Here is a 19660-nt window from a genome sequence, read left to right on the forward strand (position 1 = left end):
AAATAATTCGGTTTGATGGCATGTTCCTTTTTATCTGCAGGGGCCAGGTGGCTAGGAAAGATGGTGGCGCAACTACGCCCTTCCATTTCTTGAAATGAACCAGAAGAGGTTTTCTGGAATTGGGAGAAATGAACAGCCGTGTAATCTGGAGATATGGAACTCAAGAGAAAATCAATGATGGAACGCATAGCAATGAAAGAACATTCATTAGATACAACATCTGGTTCTTCTGTTGGAAGAAAGGCACATCTGGGTTCAGTTCCAAATGGGGAGAAAGACACTGGAAACATGGGGGCTGCTTGAAAAAATGGTTTAATGGTGGACAGAAGGACCACATGGTTTTGAGGTCAAAAAAAGGCACATGGGAGAGAGAGGTGGGGAGAGGGAGAGGGAGATAGAGAATTTATACCCTCTGTTGGGATTTGAATTTGAGCTTGTATTCTAATTGGTTGTCAGACTCCCATGAGGTCATGCAGGAGTAACTTTGTAGGTTGTCTTTTGAGTCCCAGGCTTGGTTGAGCCTTGCTGGGTGATGCAATCTCCCCATGTGTGCCATGTGGTGAATTCTGTTGCTAGATGGGTAGAGAGGGCTAATTCTACCTTTGCTGGATCTTGGGGGAGGGCATTTGCCTATGAATAGACCTAGCTATCTCTTTAAGTGCGGACATCTGCTGTGGGCTATTGAGGATGGTGGGGGCTATTAAAAGTTCCTGCCTAAAAACATGTTGGAATAGAATAGAATAGAATAGAATAGAATAGAATAGAATAGAATAGAATAGAATAGAATAGAATAGAGCAGAGCAGAGCAGAACAGAACAGAACAGAATAGAATAGAATAGAATTCTTTATTGGCCAAGTGTGATTGGACACACAAGGAATTTGTCTTCGGTGCATAAGCTCTCAGTGTCCATAAGGAGAATAAAATACATTCATCGAGAATAAAAAGATACAACACTTAGTGATAGTCAAGGTTACTAATAAGCTATCAAATCGTACTAGGAAACAAATAAAAACAATATATAAATTGAAATATAACAAGCAACATGGTTATAGTCATAAGTGGGAAGAGACAGATACTAGTAAGGAGGAGAAGAATAATAGTAGTAGTACCATTTCTCATTCAGGGAAATATAATAATCTGCCTTTTTAATATTTCCTAGAATATTTCATTTTCCTTGGAGAGGTGTGGGTGCTAACTACCTACACTTCCAAGAGTCAGGATTTGAAAAATTTCTACAATACTAGCTAATTCTTGACCTAAATATACAGTCCCCCTTCACATCCTGTTTCATAAACTGTTTCAACTCCTACCCTCAAAACGATGCTATAGAGCACTGCACACCAGAACAACTAGACACAAAAACAGTTTTTCCCCGAACGCCATCACTCTGCTAAACAACTAATTCCCTCAACACTGTCAAATTATTTACTAAGTCTGCACTACTATTAATCTTTTCATCGTTCCCATCACCCATCTCCTCCCACTTATGACTGTAACCTTGTTGCTTGTATCCTTACGGTTGTTTCCTGATTGCTTATTTGTACCCTATGACTATCATTAAGCGTTGCACCTTATGATTCTTGATGAAGGTATCTTTTCTTTTATGTACACTGAGAGCTTATGCACCAAAGACAAATTCCTTGTGTGTCCAATCACACTTGGCCAATAAAAAATTCTATTCTATTCTAAATTATTATTATTATTTTATTATTTATTAAATTTTTATAAATGTGCTAGGGGTGGGCACATTTTAGTTAGAAAGGATCCCAACTGGAACAATAGACAATTGTTCCATCTAGCCAGCCATAACTTCCTAGTCTTCATTAGTTAAGAATGGAACTAACAAAGGATTTTCTCTTTTGGGGCTCTTTCAAGGCGAGCAAGAGAGCACCTCACAGGGAAGGCTGAGAAATAAACCACAGATGGCAATACTTTCAACCCTTTCCTTAAATAAGTTCAGAAAACTCCAAAAGAGGATTTGAAAATGTTTCGACATGGCAGAGAAATGGACTCTTCTTCTTGATAAAATTCCTCTCGATAAAATTCACAAACTGGTTTTATGTCTTAGATTTGCTGGCTTCGTTGTTCTGAATTCCATTTGTGTGGGTGTGTGCGGGAACCGGGGCCATAAATACACTCAATATTCTGTGAAGACTTGGCGTGCATTTTCCTATCACTACCATTTTCTTTACTTTTGACCCTCCCCACAACAGATTTTGGTTGTTAAGTTCTTTGATCTGGATTCTCTTTCCTTGCATGTTTATTTAAACCTCACTCGGAAATAATGATTGTCCATAAATACTACACACAGGTTCTCAAATGCCAGGCGCCAGATCGAGAGGGTGAAAATGTTTTGTTATGTAAAACATGTCCCTTCTTGGTAGGTTTGACTTGTGCATACTTTGTAAGCTTGCAGGGGACTTACTCATACACAGGTACAGTATAGGTGGTACTTGCTCCATAGTAGTAACTGTGAGAGGGATCTTGGAGTCCTAGTGGACAACCATTTAAATCGGAGCCAGCTGTGGGCTGCAGCTGTCAAAAAAGCCAACATAGTCCTTGGCTGCATAAACAGAGGGATAGAATCAAGATCACGTGAAGTGTTAATATCACTTTGTAAGGCCTTGGTAAGGCCACACTTGGAATACAGCATCCAGTTTTGGTAAAAAAGATGCTGAGACTCTAGAAAGAGTGCAGAGAAGAGCAACAATGATGATTAGGGGACTGGAGGCTAAAACATATGAAGAACGGTTGATTCAATTGTGTTTGGTCTAGTTAAATGAAAAGAAGGACTAGGGGAGACATGATAGCAGTCTTCCAATATCTCAGGGGCTGCCCCAAAGAAGAGGGAGTCAGGCTGTTCTCCAAAGCACCTGAGGAGGGCAGGACAAGAAGCAATGGGTGGAAACTCATCAAGGAGAGAAGCAACCTAGAACTAAGGAGAAACAATTAGAACAATTAATCCATGGAACAACTTGCCTCCAGAAGTTGTCAATGCTCCAACACTGGAAGCTTTTAAGATGATGTTGGATAAACATTTGTCTGAAGTGGTGTAGGGTTTCCTGCCTAAGCAGGGGGATGGACTAGAAGACCTCCAAGGTCCCTTCCAACTAAAACTGAAACTATTCTATTCTATTCTATTCTATTCTATTCTATTCTATTCTATTCTATTCTATTCTATTCTAATTCTATTCTTTGATCGAAAATGCACCAGGACTGGGCCCATTCATTGGGGTGCAAGTCTCGTTCTCAAGCCAAGATAAAGGCGATCATATTTCCCATCATGTTATTTTGCAATATGGCCCAAAGGTGGCACTGTTAGCTTTCTCTCCTTCTCCTTCTTCCCCTCCCCCACCCCCGAAGCCATTTCCCAGGCAATAATTGTTCCCAAAAAAGAAGAAACCGAAAAGGAGGGAGGGAGGGAGAAGGCAGGAGGTGAAAATTTCCAGACATTCTTCCAATACACAACCACATACAAGATTAAGGCAGTTGGAGGTTGTCCCTTTCTCTTCCCCCCTCCCCCGCCCCTCCTGGCTTAATCTTTTGGTTGTGCCTACAGATTGGATTATCAGGGAGGTCTAGAATAAGAAGAGTTGGAGCCAATTCGAGCCAATACATAAACAGGGGTCGGTGCTTACTGGTGTCCCAGATAAGCATAAATATTCACAGGGAGGTTTTCAAGCCAACCTATATTATATTATATATTATTATATATTATATATATTATATTAAATAGATGCAACTACTGGAGTGATATGTCTCCTTTGCTACGCCAGGTGTACAGTAGTGGCCAAAACTGTAGAAACCTTTTGGGAAAAGTGTATTTTCTAAAACTAGCTAATAACATCACTTTTTTTTTTTTGGAGTAGTACCATAGAATTATATATCCATGGAAAGACAATTTAATCAAGAATGCAATGCAATCACTTTTATGAAGGATTTGCTATTAGAATAGCAGTGACGGTATAAAGAAGAAAAGTGAAATACGTAGAAAAAAATGAGATATACAAAAATGATCCCCATGTCAGTTAATCCTTAGCTGGGTAACCTTTAGCGTGAGTGATGGCCTTACGACGTCTTCCCATGGAGTGAACCAAGTCTTTGAGTTCTGCAGCTGTTCTAATGTGAAACCAAGATTGAAGGATTGTGTCTATTAACTGGGTTTTATTGCTGAGTCACTTTTGACTAACAAGTTTCTTTAGTCGGCTCCATAGATTTTCGATTGGGTGAAGGTCTGAGCTATTTATTCCCAGGCCATTCCAGCAGTGGAATAGGATTATCTTGAAACCCCCCTCAAAATAAAGTGGTGTTATTAGCCATCAAACCTCAAAAATACACTTTTCCCAAAAGGTTTCCACACTTGTGTTCCTCACTTTTTAATACTGAGTATATTTTAATATTGGTTCTGGAGGGTGGATCTTTGGGCAAAAAAACCCCGACACACATTTTTCTCATAAGCCTGAAATCTGCATACTTCTATACTCGATTATATCCTTCTGAAGACAAAAGGCATTCAGAAAAACCCATAAGTCATCTTCCCTGTATAAGATATTAAGGGAGTAAAATAATGTATTAAGGACAATCAAGAGTGCAGCAAAGACGCAGAAAAACCTCACCCCACCTGGTTGTCCTGGGTTTCACAAATCACAGTGCAGTAAGAATAGAATACAATAGAATTTTATTGGCCAAGTGTGATTGGACACATAAGGAATTTGTCTTGGTGCATATGCTCTCTTGGTGCATATGCTCCACCTTCATCAAGAATCATAAGGTACAACACTTACTGATAGTCATAGGCTACAAATAAGGTTTACCCTAAATTGAGTTTTATTTTCTGGGTTCATATAGGACACCCATCCAACAAAGCAACTGAATTGCCTTGGTTCTCCTGACATACCAAGCCAAGAGAAAACTTAATCCACTGTTAAAGAGGTTGGCCAAATGCAATTAACTAAGTTTATAATGACTTGGTGAAATCTACTGAGAAAACAAGAGGTACAGTAAAAAAAGAAAAGAACACAGGGCACAGGGCCTCAATCATTGCCGCTAGTTCTAGTTAATGCCATAACTAGCAGCAATTTACCAGACCTGCCTGTAACCTCCTGGCTTACTAAATTATTTTCCAAATCCTCGCTATGGTGCATCGAACCACAAAGAAATCAAACTGGGAGGTTTGGGCAAACATATACTTAAGAGACGACCCGCCACAAAATCCCCACCTACTAAAGTGAACCCAAATTTACTACCTTGTATAAACCCAATCCTTAGATTTCCGCCCCCCACTTCCCCCCCCCACCCTTACATCCGCAACCCGGCTTCCCCTTTGCAAAGCTTAATAATCTTCATTCCGTCCTGAAGGTTGGACAATAATAAATAATAAATAATCAAAGGCGCAGGGGCGGAGTTTTCCCAGGCTTGGGCTGCTGGTTTTTTTTTCTTCCCTTCCCTGTCTAGCTTTGCAAACCGCCGGGAGCTTTCGCGGCTGGAGCCGTGCCACCCCATGCGCCTCCTCTCGCTACCCAACACCGGGGCTGCTGCCGTGTGCATGTGTGCCTGGGTGCGTGCGCGAGCGGGCGGGCGGGCGGCCGGCGCAGGAAGCCAGAAGCGCTTGTTGGCACGTGCTCCGGCTGGCCTGGGAGGGAAGGGAAAGGGGAGGGGAGGGGGGCAGGGAAAGGCGAGGTTGCACACTCGCTCGCGCGCCCGCGCGCCCGCCCCGGCCCCGTCTCGCAGGGTGGAGGCACGACAGCACTTGGCGGCTGTTTTAGCCGCTGGGGGTGGGAGAGAGAGAGAGAAGGCTCATTGATTGACAGCTGCGAAGGCTGCCATCCAATGGGAAGCAGGTTGGCTTACAGCCGTGCCCGGATTGGTTGTCAGCCTGGCAGGGCTTCGCGTGCCGGGCAGCTGCTGGTTTTTGCTGTTCCATCCATCCATCCATCCCTCCATTTATTTATTTATTTGTTTCTCTCCTCTTCTCCCTTTTCCCTTCCCCTGCGCTTTTGCAACAGCTGTATCTTCCCCCCCTCTTTTTTTCTTTTTTCTTTCCTTCCTGTGCTTCGCGGCAGCTCCAAAGGAGGTTTTGCTTTTTGGGGTCTGTTAACCTCCCCCACCACCACACACACACACACACACACACACACACACTCCAAGCGACCCCCCCCTCCTTCCCTCTCCTCCCATAGAAGCGGAGCTATGGGGCTTCACTTCTGGTTAAACCTGGACGGCGTTGCAAACAGATGCGCGCGGTGCCAGGAAAAGCATCGAGGTTGGTTTGCTTTGGAAAGCCTGTTCCCAGAGGGATTGGAACCGAGTTAAGGGGGCTTTTATAGCAGGCCAGGAAGGGTCCGATTTTGGCGAAGTATCCGCGGTGTCTATAAATCTAAATAACGGCGGGGGGGGGGAGGGAAAGAAGAAAGCTGAAGGGGAGAAGGGACGATCGGTAGAAACTCTTCCTGCACAAGAGCCTCCGGCTGTCTCCCTAGGCCGAGCGATTCAATGGAGGGAAATCAATCCGCCTGCTATCCCCCACCGGCGCTAATGTTGAGCGGCGTTCTGGAAGAGGGGTGGGCTCAGGTGGGAAGCAGAAAGCTGCCCCTTCCCACCCACCCACATACCTTTAATGATTGAAAAACCGGGCACCTGCCCAAGAGACGACAGGTAGGGGAGCCCATTCGCGTGGGCCAAAGAGACCAAGAAATATAATCAATCGACCTGGCCACCCACTAAAATCTTCATCATGGAGCATCGTCCCAATGCAGCTGTGCACGTCCTAAAAATCGGGGTCTTCTCCACCTACCACCCACCCCCCATTCTTTGGAGAAACCTCTGTCTCTCCAAGCCCCCCCCCTCCCCACAGGCACCCAGCCTTCCTCTCGTTTTTTTTTTAAAGGCGCAATTGGGATTCACGCATTCCAGCACTGATGGCGCGGGATTTTCCTTAAGTGGGGCACGGAGAGCTCGACCCCTGCCTTGCAGGCCCTTGGGTTGTGGGGGGGGGAGGCGGTGGGTCTGGGGAGGGGAGGACTGTGTGCGTGTGGAACGGGGGAGTGGAATCAAGAAGGTTCAATCCGAGTTTACAGATCCCTACCTAAACAGGCCAGGTATCTAAGTTCAAGAAAGAGGGTGGGGGGGTCGGAATAGCAAAGCAATAAATTGGAGCGAGGAGGAGGGGGGGAAGGGAAGGTTGGGGGGGGAGGCGCGAGGGGACAACTCTTGGCGCGTGACTGACAGCTCGCGGGGGCGTCGTCCAATCGGCGGGCCCGACGGGGAGAGTCCCGCTTCCCATTGGCGGACGGGAGTGTGGGAAAGAATGTGGAGAAGGTTTCACACGAATTGGGAGCTGCCGTCGGCTATATAAAGCCAGGGGGGAGCGGCGCGCTGCAGCCAAAGCAACGGGAGCTGGAGAGGGGGCCGGGAGACGGTCTGCCACTTGCCGGGGCGCGATCGCTGTTTGGTGTTTTTTCTTTTTTTGCAAAACGCGATCCCTCCCTCTCTCTCGTGGAAGCCGGCCCGGCTCGCCCTCTTAATCTTGGGGAAAGAAAACTGATTTCCCGTCGGAGATATATATATATATATATATATAGTGGAGCCTGGCGCCAACTTACATAGCCTCTTGATCCGGGTTTCCCTGGCCGGCTTTTCGCTTCCAGTTCTTTTTTTTTTCTTCTTCTTCTTGGGGGTGAAACAAAACGAGGTTTACCAAAATGCCAGCCGATACGATGGAAAAACCCACCGCTTCGCCGATCGCCGGAGCCCCGGCCAGCTCCAGCCAAACCCCAGATAAACCCAAGAGCGCCAGCGAGCACAGAAAGGTAAATGTTGATATTTTTTCCCCCACCCGACCCCACCTCCCACCCCTTGTTCCCATGGGATTAAAATCGATCCTGCTTTTGCGGAAGGAGGGAAACCCCCCACCCTTAAAACCGCAGGCACGGATAGATAGTTCGTTAACTCCCCTCCTGTCCATCGGGACTGATTGACAGACCCGCCCGCCGCCCCGCGCTCGCTCGCTTGCTTGCTTGCTTGCTTGCTTGCTTGCTTGCAAAACGATTTGAGCAATTTTTGTTCCCCCGGCTCAGATTTTTTGAACTGCGTGAGAGAAGCCGGCAAGAAGGGAGAGAGGGGGTGGGGGATGCGCTGGTAGGGAAGGAAGGAAGGAGTAGGTGAAGAGAGGGCATTAGACGACTGGTAGATAAGGGTGGGGGAGGAAGGGAGGGAGGGAGGGAGGGGGGCAAGCGAGGACAGCATCTGGGCAAAAGATTTGTTGGGGGTTGGGTGGGAACTGTGGAAAATCCACCGCAGCTTTTAGGGATCTCCCAAAGTTGCCATGCTTTTTGGAACGGACATGCTTAAGGGGGACCCACTAAGTTTGCTAATCCGCCCTAAATCTCTGCCAAGGGAATCCTGCAGGATCTCAATTGCAAGACTGGGGAGGGCTCCCCGCCTGACACTGCCTCCCCCCCCCCGCCCGCCCCCCACCCACCTGCTTGGGTTTTCTAACCTTTCTCCTTTCCCAAACAGTCCTCCAAGCCCATCATGGAGAAGCGACGGCGGGCACGGATTAATGAAAGCCTGGGCCAGCTCAAGACTCTCATCTTGGATGCGCTGAAGAAAGATGTAAGTTGGTGGGGGCGGGGAGGGGATACAAGATTGCGTCAGCAACCCTTGAAGTGTTGGGGGGGTGAGGGGAGAGGGGGAGGAGCCTGGGATCCCTACAGTTTTCAGGGATACCTGAGTCAAGGTGCGGTTCAAGGCATCTCACCCTTTCCTCTTTTTTTCTTTCCCTTTTCCTCCAGAGTTCCAGGCACTCGAAGTTAGAAAAAGCAGATATCTTGGAAATGACAGTAAAACACCTGAGAAATCTCCAAAGAGCCCAGATGACAGGTGAGCAAGCAAACCTCTTGCCAACTAAGAGAGAAAGAAAGGCATTTTTGCCTTCTGAACTTCGTGAAAGGAAAGAGTTTCTTCTCCAGAAAGAAAATTAAGGTTATACAATATGGAAAAATCTTAGTTGTCTTAAGGGGCCACTGGTGGTTTCCCACACACACCCCCGCGCAGAGTTTATATACTCTGTTCTTGCTTCAAGCATTTACTGACCATAATCATCTTAGTATCTCCCCACAAGGCAGGATAGAAACTGACATGCCAAAAGGTTTTGTGGCTTAGCAGGATTTGAAGCCATCTCCCTGATCCAGGGCCCTAGAGGGAGGGGGGGTTGGTCGGTCCTACCCCCACCCAGGAAAATCCCACAGGTCTTCTATCCCTCAAGATCTAAGGCAACATTTAGTAGGAGAGAAAGAAACTCATCCCTAGGAAAGCAATTTGTCCCCAAGAACCAAAAAAAATAGCAGCTTGGATGGTTCTAGTCATTAATCCTTCCCATCTTTTTCTTGGCAGCTGCTCTGAGTGCGGATCCTACCGTCTTGGGCAAATACCGAGCTGGATTTAATGAGTGCATGAACGAAGTCACTCGTTTCCTCTCCACCTGCGAAGGGGTGAACACGGAGGTCCGCAGCCGGCTCTTGGGCCACCTTTCCACTTGCCTGGGTCAGATTGTGGCCATGAATTACCCGCCTCCGCCGCCCCCTCCTCCTCCTCAGGCCACCGGTGGACAGCCTGCGCATTTGGCCCAACCTCTGCATATCCAGCTGCCAGGCCCAGCAGCTGCAGCTGGAGTCATGCCCGGGCCGTGCAAACTCAACCCTAGTGAAAGTTTGTCTCCCAAAGTCTACGGGGGCTTCCAGCTGGTACCGGCGACCGACGGCCAGTTCGCTTTCCTCATCCCTAGCCCGTCCTTCCCACCTAACGCCGGACCCATGGTTCCGCTCTACGCCAACACGAACATGCCCGTTTCCTGCAACGGTTCAACGGCGACTCCTTCGGTATCGCCAGTGCAAGGCCTCACATCTTTTGGGGGCAGCTTAGCCCCCATTTCTCAAGCCGGAGGAGAACGTCATGAAACGGTTTGGAGACCTTGGTGACTTCCCCTCGTCCTGCCCCTCCGCACAGAAAAAAAAATTCTGACTTATTTTCAACCTGTGGTTCCGTTGTATGGAGCCTGGACTTCTATTTTGTTGGCTGAATCCCCTCCCCCACAAAAAAACCAACAACAACTCATATTTATTCATTTCCAAAGGGGTTGGTATGCCAATTTGTATTTTTCATCCTTTTTTTAAAAAACAGACAACTACAACCACGTCCTGTGAAAATATTTTCTTTTTTAAAAAAAGAAAAAAAAAGTTAGTTTTGTATCAAATATTTGTCATGTACTATGCCAAAGCTTGTTTATGTCTGTCTTGAGACTTTTCTGTTTTTAAAAAGAATGCTGGAAGATGTTTGTACAAATAAAACTTTTTCTTGAATTAAACCTGCTGTTGTGTCAGTTGCCAGAACCTTAAGAGCAGCGGGCGGGCGAGAGTTTAAAACTTTTTAATTAGCCTGGGACTTGGACAAAAACCATGATTTGGTTATCAATACTGCCTCCCTCCCTCCTTGGGGGCATCCGCAGATACCCACACAATGTGTGGGGAAATGGAGGGGGGGTTAGGTTAACAAGGATTGTAAGGCTCCCCTCAGCAAATCAAGAATGCAGAAAATGTTTTGGATCCAACTAGAATGTTCCAGTTGCATTATTAAAGGTTGATTTTTTTTTTGTCCCCATGGACAAATACAAAATTAGGGTGCAATTATCTCGGAGGCATTTTCCCATCTCTGAAAGAAATCAGTGGGGAGCAACCTTAAGTATGTTATACTTGCAAAAAAAGCCCTCCCCCTTTTTTTTTTGCTTAGACAACACTCAAGATTTAATTGGGTAATCTTAAAACAGGCCTATATAAGAGAAATGTGCCGCCGAGTGCAATAAATGCCCATGGACTGATGGACAAGCCCTGTTTTTCCCTTAATTTGGCAGGAGTTGCTTTGAACAGCTGATAGTCCTTTCATGCTACAGATTCCTCTTTCAAATCACACAAAATTAGCTTCCAAGAAAATAAACTCCCTTGTGTATAACAACAGAAACGAACGTTAAGCCTTGTGATATCAGCAAAGTTTACAACATACACAGCCCAAAACTTATGCTCTTACTTAGTTAGCCAAGATTTAAAGAGTCAACTCTCTGTCCTCCTTCGTTAAAATGTTAGCCCCCAAAAAACCTTGGCTGCCCCTCAGCAGCGGAAGTAAAGGTTAATATGGGAAAAGGGGGAAAAAAATTATTCATTACTAGGGAATCTATTAACTACTTCTAAATCAAAATTCAGTTTTGGTACAAATGTAATCTTCTGGGCTGCAAAACTGCAGACAGTCATTAGATAGCAGTAAAGGTATCTACTAGCACCCCTACTGGCCATCCCTATTTATGCAACCCAGATCTACTAGAATACTAATTTCAGAACAAGTTTTTTCCCCTAGCATATACCTTTAGAAAGGTTTCTAACTTAAATATTATTCCATCCTTTCAAGAAAGGGATTTCTGAATTGGGTCTTGAGTAACAACCGAGTTAACTTGGTTAACTGAGTTAACCAAGTTATTTATTTATTTATTTATTTATTTTTCACATTTATATACCGCCCTATCTCCCTAGGGACTCAGGGCGGTTCACAGGCACTTAAAAATACATATAAATACAAACTAAAATAACAAGTAAAAAACTTATTCCATAGCCGAATTGTTAAAACCATATAAATAATAAAACCCATTTAAAACCAATAAATTTAAAATCTAATCCAGTCCCGCGCAGATGAATAAGTGTGTTTTAAGCTCGCGACGGAAGGTTCGGAGGTCCGGAAGTTGACGAAGTCCTGGAGGGAGTTCGTTCCAGAGGTGGGAGCCCCACAGAAGGCCCTTCCCCTGGGTGTCGCCAGACGGCACTGCCTAGCTGACGGCACCCTGAGGAGTCCCTCTCTGTGAGAGCGCACGGGTCGGTGAGAGGTATTCGGTAGCAGCAGGCGGTCCCGTAAATAACCCGGCCCTATGCCATGGAGCGCTTTAAAAATTGTCACCAAAACCTTGAAGCGCACCCGGAAGGCCACAGGTAGCCAGTGCAGTCTGCGCAGGATAGGTGTCACGCGGGAGCCACGAGGGGCTCCCTCTATCACCCGCGCAGCCGCGTTCTGGACTAACTGAAGCCTCCGGATGCCCCTCAAGGGGAGCCCCATGTAGAGAGCATTGCAGTAATCCAGATGAGACGTCACGAGGGCGTGAGTGACCATGCATAAGGCATCCCGGTTATTAAATTGATTTAACTTGGTTATTAAAATCCATTTTCAGACAAATAGCCAAAGATGCGGGCACCATGAAATTATCCTAAGCCACAATACAAGCAAGGCTAAAATAAACCACATTTATCATGTATATTCAACTGCTATATTTTTTTGGTCACTCAACAAGCATGTTGCACAATTGCGTCTGCCTTATTTTACACCACTCTACGAAAACAGCCAAGACGGAGACGGAGTTGGCTGCCTGCATATGCTGCCTCTCTCTATTTCTCAAAGTAGGGACCATGTACCACCTGCAGTTGTGCCAATTAGAGATATTATAGAAATTCTTACTTTCTAGTTGCGAAATATGCAAACCTGAGCCAACATTTCCTTGCCCAGAATCTCTTCTGCCGTTTTGAATAGAATAGAATAGAATAGAATAGAATAGAATAGAATAGAATAGAATAGAATAGAATTTTTTATTGCCCAAGTGTGATGGGATGCACAAGGAGTTTGTCTTGGCGCATAAGCTCTCAGTGTACATAAAAGAAAAGATACCTTCATCAAGGTACAGCACTTACAACACTTAGAGATAGTCATAGGCTACAAATAAGCAATCAGGAAACAATATCAGTATAAATCGTAAGGATACAAGCAACAGTTAGTCATAAGTGGAAGGAGATGGGTGATGGTAACAATGAGAAGATCAATAGTAGTGCAGATTTAGTCAATAGTTTGACAGTGTTGAGGGAATTATCTGTTTAGCAGAGTGATGGCCTTCGGGAAGAAACTGTCCTTGTGTCTAGTTGTTCTGGTGTGTAGTGCTCTATAGTGTCGTTTTGAGGGTAGGAGTTGAAAAGTTTATGTCCAGGATGTGAGGGGCCTGTAAATATTTTCCCGGCCCTCTTTTTGACTTGTGCAGTATACAGGTCCTCAATGGAAGGAAGGCAGGTTGGCAGCCATGGTTTTTTTCTGCAGTTCTAATGATCCTCTGAAGCCTGTGCCTGTCTTGTTGGGTATCTGAGGTATAGAAAGATGCAAAGCAGGCTGGAGAAGCTACAGCGTTCCCTCCTCCTTAGAAAAGTCAGGTTTACATTCTCTATAAAACAGATCCAAGATCTGAAATGGGGATGAAGGAAACTAGTATCCCCTTAGCTGAGGTGGGGAGAACTGTCTAGGTAGGGAAAGAGGTTTGATTTTAGACAGGGCCTCTTGTCCCGTGTCCCATGGCTTCATAATCAAATATGTGGTATTTGCTTTCTCCTTCAGTTCTGAATTTGGTATCAAATGAGCAATTTGATTTGAGTTTGGAAAGGAATTGTTTCGGGTTGAAGATGACAACAACCTTCACATTCAAGCCTTCTGCACAAAAGCCGCTATTCTCGTGGCCACAATATCGGCTAATCCTATGTCACAGATGAGGTTGGCCGGTATTATCATGATGATGAATTCGGGCCAGAAAAAGCAGTTGAGGCCATTCTCCTTGTCACTCGCCGCCCCCCCCCGAAAGGCAGCAATATCACGGGGTGAGTTTTGTGCCAAAGTAAGGCTGAGCCTGATGGGCACTTGCCCGTGGGCCCCACAAGCATAGGGGCCCCATACTAATCTGCGTATGTTAAGCCTTCAATGAACCTTGTTATCATACAAATACAGCAATATATCTACTACATTTTACTGCAGTTGGTTTTTTTGTTTAAATACTAGCATGCCAATAAAATCAATATATGTTTAATTTTATTGACCATTTACATTTTTTATTCCTGTGATTCCTTGGAGCCCCAGTACACTGCTTCACCCCAGGGGAGGGGGCATAATGCTGTTAAGAGGGCCCTGCCTGAAGATTCAGCTCCAATGTTTCATTTTAGCCTGCCTACCCAGCGCGTAAATTGGGTGCCGTTTGGAGTCACGAACTGATTAAGATCCAATCCCACACACTCCATGGAAGCAGGCTTGGCTTCCCGCTAGCTCTGCCTTTTTTATTTTTTTTTTGTCTTTTTCCCCTGGCTTGGGAGGAAACAGGGAAAAAGTTACTCTCCCACCTTATCCGGATGGGTAGCTGAGTCTTGCCCTCTTTTGTGGGGAAGAGTAATTAAAAGATATAAAAGGTCTAATTGAATATGCAGCGGGCTCTTTTGCAAGGCTGAGGGTCTATTGAGAGTCTGGGCCCTCTTCTTCCTCCCATCAACCCCCAAGTAGCCCCCTTCTCATTGATGGGTGTGGGGGGGAGGGGACGCGGGAGATGGACTCTCCGACTCAATAGTGTTGTAAATCCAGTCCCTTGCCTTCACAAAAGCCTTCCTCATAAATGAGAATGATTCAACCCTCTTCTTCCTTCTCCCCGCCCCCCCATCCTCCCTCGCCTGCCCTGTCAAAACCTCCCTCCCCTCCCCTGCCCGCTCTGCCCCAAACTTCATCCAAACAAGCCCGGCAAAGAAGCCAAAAAGAATTGAGGAGAAAACAATTTTACCACCCATTATGACACGCACAGCATGGGAAGGGCAGCCAAGGGGGAAGCGTCACAGCAAAGCTCTGCCCGCAGCCGCGCGGGAGAAAAAAAGGGGTATTTCCCAAAATGACAGGGATGGGAAAAAGCTGTTAAAAAAAAAAAAGAGGGAGAGAGATGCTTAAAAGAGGCCGCTTGGTGACAACTGCCACAAAGCCCTTTCCAAGGCATTATTTCGGAAAACCTTACAATAACTAAATGTAAAGTAGGTCAGGTAATTTATTAAACCCCACACAGGCCATGGAGGAAGCGTTCTGCCTCCAAGCAGAGAGAGAGAGAGAGAGAAAAGTCCCAAGAGATCTGAAAAGACCAGTCTGTGAGGAAATAAGCAAACTGACTAAGGTGCAAAATCGTGTTTTGTTTTGTTTTGTTTCCCCAGAAGGGAAAAAGTTAAAGGAGAGGCAGAGAAAGTAAAACAGAAACTGAACAAGAGATGCAAACGAAATGGATGACTGGATCCTATCTGGAGTGGGGGAGGGGGGGGAAATTATTTGGAGTTACAGCCACTCTTTTTTCCCCGGTCGTCAGCAAGCTACAAGCGCAGGTCCAAAGTTTGCGATGGTCCCATCCTATGGCGCACTAAATATGGGGTTTATCCTTAGAGCACACAGTTAATCACTCACAGTGCTTATAGCACATTTAATCCACAGGGGAACAGCTGTTTATTTATTGAACTGTATTTTTATCCTCCTTTCCAGGGACCTGGTTCTCCCAATATACTTCCAAGCCTCGCAGCAGCGTTCTGGGTAACCTCTTCGCCGCTTCATTAAATGCGGAGGTGTATATGGAGGGTGGTGGTGGTGGAAAATCCCACTCCATAATATTATTAGACCAACCCACAAGTATTGCTATGAGGCTACTGGAACCCAGCTGCAAAAATGTGGTTGGTCACTAGAGGGCAGCAAAGAGAGGTCAAATATACATAGGATAGGCCTGTGGCAGGCAAGAATGTAAAAAAAAAAATGCTTCTGGGAAGATCTTGTTCGGAAGGGATGAATAAAACGAACGGCTTTCATGTTGCGGTCAGACAAATTTCCACTAGACTGAAAAAAAGGAAGCTATCATTATATTATTTATTTAACAAATGCACAGAGCCACCCATGGACTGGACTGCTGAGACGGCCCATCTAATCTACAGTCAACGCTGCTTAGGTTCAAGTCTACCAAGATGCCGTCCTGGTTTTGTTTAGCTTTCTGTTGTGTGAACAGACAGAACTCTGGTGGTTATTTAACCAATCGGTGGCTCAGTGGCTAAGACGCTGAGCTTGCGGTTCGAATCGAATCTCGAATGCCGGGGTGAGCTCCCGTGACTTGTCCCAGCTTCTGCCAACCTAGCAGTTCGAAAGCAGGTAAAAAATGCAAGTAGAAAAAATAGGGACCACCTTTGGTGGGAAGGGAACAGCTGTTCCGTGCGCCTTTGGCTGTTGAGTCATGCCGGCCACATGACCACGGAGCCGTCTTTGGACAGCGCTGGCGCTTCGGCTTTGAAACGGAGATGAGCACTGCCCCCTAGAGTCGGGAACCACGAGGGGAACCTTTACCTTTAGTGAGGTGCGTCCCCTCCACCCCCGGAAGCAGCTCTAAGTCTATTTAAGATAAATTGGAAATGCCAAGGAAGGAATCTCTAGTATTCTGCGTGCAAAACTTTGCTGAAGCGGACGCCAAGGTCAACGCGACCGCTGTCAGGGGACGATGGGGTTTGCACTCCTCCACCCATCTGGAGACCAGTATGCACCGGCGGTTATGTATCACCTGTTAAAAAGAAAGCCCTAACGTGGATTCGGGGTGGTGGCGGGGGAAAAACCGCAGCCAAGCAGGTTTGCACGAGCCTTCGCCTTTGAAGTGAAAGGAAGCCGTTCCCGAGCCAAGCTGTGCGGCGGGGCCGGCTGCCCCTGGAGCTTGGCGGATGCGCTGGGGTTTGGCGGCCGCCCCATCTCTCCGCCCTGCCGCGTGCATTTGGCTGAAGGTCGTGAGAACAGAGCGAGTTCTCTCGCTCCCTTCCTCCGCAGAGACTGCGCCCGGGCGCGCCGCCAAGCCAACCCCAGAAATTCCCTCCTGGTTTGGACTGTGTGCGGCGGCGGCGGCTGCTGGATGACTGGCTGGCTGGCTGGCTGGCTGACCGACCGTCCGCCCGCCCTCCCCCCGTTCCCTCCGTTGGCGAGCCGACGAGCGTTCAGCCGCCCACGCGGGGCCGGGCGCTGGAGCGTTGAAGGGAGTGACGGAGCCCTCGCCTGGCTCAGCCCCGCGGCTGGGTGGCCCCGGCTTGCTTGGAGGAAGGCCGAGGGTGGAGCGCTTTGGCACAAGCCGCCGGAGCCGCGCTGGGCTGGCGCGCCGGATCGCAGCGCCACGTCGGCCTAAGCCAAGCTGGCAATTTGATGGGGCCGTGCGTCGAAGCCCTGCTTAAACTCGGAGGCTTTCTTCCCACGCCCCGGATTCTCTGTGCAACAGCCTCCCTTGCACCCAGTCTATGTGCGTGTGTGTGTCGGGGGGGGGGGTCTGCAACCAGGTTACCCGCGTGATGAAGGCAGCCCCCTCCCCACCCCGCGTGGGGCAAGGTTGACCGAGGCTGGGCGTCAAGAGACCTCTGCCAAGCTGGGAGCGAGCCTGGCCGCCTTTCTAACCACCTCTTTTTTTTTTGCATTCTCGCCCTGGTTGTGCAGTTGTTGTTGTTGTTTTTATCTCGCCCCCGTTCTTGGCATGATAAACAAAGCCATGGGCCCTGGCCTTAAAAGAGAGGTAATTACCTCGATTCTGTGTTGGATCCAGAGGCAATCAAACAGGGGGGGAAAAATGGAGATATTGGGGCAGTTTGGGCTGGAGAGAAGATGTCGCGGGGAATTAAAAGGCCCGCCAATGCTTTTCCGAGGTTGGCATCAAGCTGGCTTTAACTAACAAGAACAAGAGATTTAAAAAAAAATAATGAACCACCAGGCGCCCAAGTTTGAAGCCATCCTAAAATCAGCCAAACCACCTTCTCCAAAGTCTGCTCAGCTGGATTATTTCTCCTCGCCTCATCAGAAAAATCCTAGAAGTTTTTTTTTTTTTTTCCTTTGGAAAAACATACCTATGCTGAAAAGTAGGGTATCCTTGGCCATAATCATCGCTGTCGTAATAAAAAGTAAAAATGAACGATAATAGAATAGAGTAACAGAGTTGGAAGGGACCTTGGAGGTCTTCTAGTCCAACCCCCTGCTTAGGCAGGAAACCCGACACCCACTTCAGACAAAATGGTTATCCAACATCTTCTTAAAAACCTTCAGTGTTGGAGCTTCCACAACTTCTGCAGGCAAGTTGTTCCACTGATTTATAACCATCTACAAGTTAGCAAGCTTGCCTTCCCCGGGGATGGCTGTCGGGCACGGTAAACCACCTTTGGTTTAGAAGGGGATTGTGCCAAGCACGTTGGAGCAGAGCCGCAAAAATCCGAGAAAAACTCTTGTCGCAAAAACCGGCTGGCCGGCCTGCAGCTTTGCAGACCGACTCAAGCCATTAATTTGATGAATTGAACTGAAATGCCCCCACAGGAGCAGTCCTGCTTTACTGAGGTCAGGGGGTCACTGCACCCAAGCCCTCAATCAGGATCTAGTCTCGGGTCCCGAATGGGAGAGGAATGCGGCCCTTTCAAAGCGGGGCAGATTGGCGCCAAAATTCTTGGCTCCGCTCACTGCACTCCACCGTTCCCCCCCCCCCCCGAACAAAAGATGCCAATATCCTCCCCCCACTTTGACTTGAGAGGCTTGTCTGCTGTTGATGCGCCCAGAGAGTGAGGGGATAAAATAAATAAACTAGCTTGTTTGTCTTCCTTTAAGACGGCAGGCCCTGTTTGAGAGGATTTATGGGCAAGGGGTAATCTGCTCCTGAACTTGCAAATACATTTTGAAGGGAAACACCTTTTTAGTCCCCGAATTCCCCCCTTTCCCCCCCCCCCACCAATTCCTTGGGTTATAAAGTCTGCACTCTGTCAAATTCCTTTCAGATGTGTCAAAGCCAGAGTGCCTGTTACAGAGTGCATTTATTTTTATTTTTAATTGCCAGGATTTAGCAGCAACTTAACTAGCTTTGCTTAAGTTTACCGAAGTTTACCTTTCTGCCTCCTCAGGAATTTCACCACACGAGTGAATATGGGAATTGCCACACGAGCCACACGAGCAATATGGGAATTGCATTAGGCTAAGATTGTGTCTAAGATTGGACCATAAGGAAGGCTGAGCGCCAAAGAATGGAGGCCTTTAAACTCTGGTGCTGGAGAAGACTCCTGCGAGACCCTTGGACTGCAAGGCGAACAAACAAGTCAGTTCTAGAGGAGATCAACCCTGACTACTCTTTAGAAGGCCAGATCCTGAAGATGAAACTCAAATTAGCCACCTAATGAGAAGGAAGGACTCATCACTGGAGAAGAGCCGAATGCTGGGAACGATGGAGGGCAAAAGAAGAAGGGGACGGCAGAGAAGGAGTGGCTGGATGGAGTCACTGAAGCAGTCAGCGTGAGCTTCAATGGACTCCGGAGGATGGTAGAGAACAGGAAGGCCTGGAGGAACATGGTCCATGAGGTCGTGGTGGGTCGGACATGACTTTGCAACTAACAACCACAAGATTGTGGCAGCTGAACAAAATCACAGCTTGTGAAGCCAATTCCTAATTTAAGTTCCCCCTCCCACTTTTAACAACAGAGTCACTGGGAGTTGGGTGGCATATAAATTTGATTGTTATACATCATTATTATTATTATTGTTATTATTATTATCATCATCATCAATAGCAATATCATCTATCAAACCTGCTACCTAGCCTCTTACTTCAGTGGCTGTATTCACACAACTTGTTAAATCTAATTACTAAGGCATCTCATGTTCCAGATGTCCATAGTTCAAATGGAATAGAAGAACAAAATGGAATGGAGTGGAGTGGAGTGGAGTAGAGTAGAGTAGAGTAGAATAGAATACAGTAGAGTAGAGTAGAGT

General features: G+C 46.9%; 1 protein-coding gene across 1 annotated transcript; it reads left to right on the plus strand.

The window, feature by feature from the left end:
- Positions 1-7376: 7376 nt before the first annotated feature.
- On the plus strand, positions 7377-10364 carry HES4 (hes family bHLH transcription factor 4). Its single transcript, XM_058161394.1, has 4 exons — positions 7377-7809; positions 8519-8614; positions 8794-8881; positions 9395-10364. The coding sequence occupies exons 1-4, from the start codon at positions 7702-7704 to the stop codon at positions 9976-9978; spliced, it is 876 nt and encodes a 291-aa protein (XP_058017377.1). The 5' UTR covers positions 7377-7701; the 3' UTR covers positions 9979-10364.
- The last annotated feature ends 9296 nt before the right edge of the window (positions 10365-19660 follow it).

The sequence above is a fragment of the Ahaetulla prasina genome, chromosome 18 (assembly GCF_028640845.1).
Source record: "Ahaetulla prasina isolate Xishuangbanna chromosome 18, ASM2864084v1, whole genome shotgun sequence".
Taxonomy (NCBI): Eukaryota; Metazoa; Chordata; class Lepidosauria; order Squamata; family Colubridae; genus Ahaetulla; species Ahaetulla prasina.

What these genes read in the sequence shown, in the direction of transcription:
- HES4 (XM_058161394.1), top strand. Translation starts at nt 7,702, where the DNA reads ATGCCAGCCGATACGATGGAAAAACCCACCGCTTCGCCGATCGCCGGA. An exon ending in TGGATGCGCTGAAGAAAGAT is followed by an intron (nt 8,615 to 8,793) that starts GTAAGTTGGTGG and finishes CTTTTCCTCCAG; the next exon opens with AGTTCCAGGCACTCGAAGTT. An exon ending in CCAAAGAGCCCAGATGACAG is followed by an intron (nt 8,882 to 9,394) that starts GTGAGCAAGCAA and finishes TTTTCTTGGCAG; the next exon opens with CTGCTCTGAGTGCGGATCCT.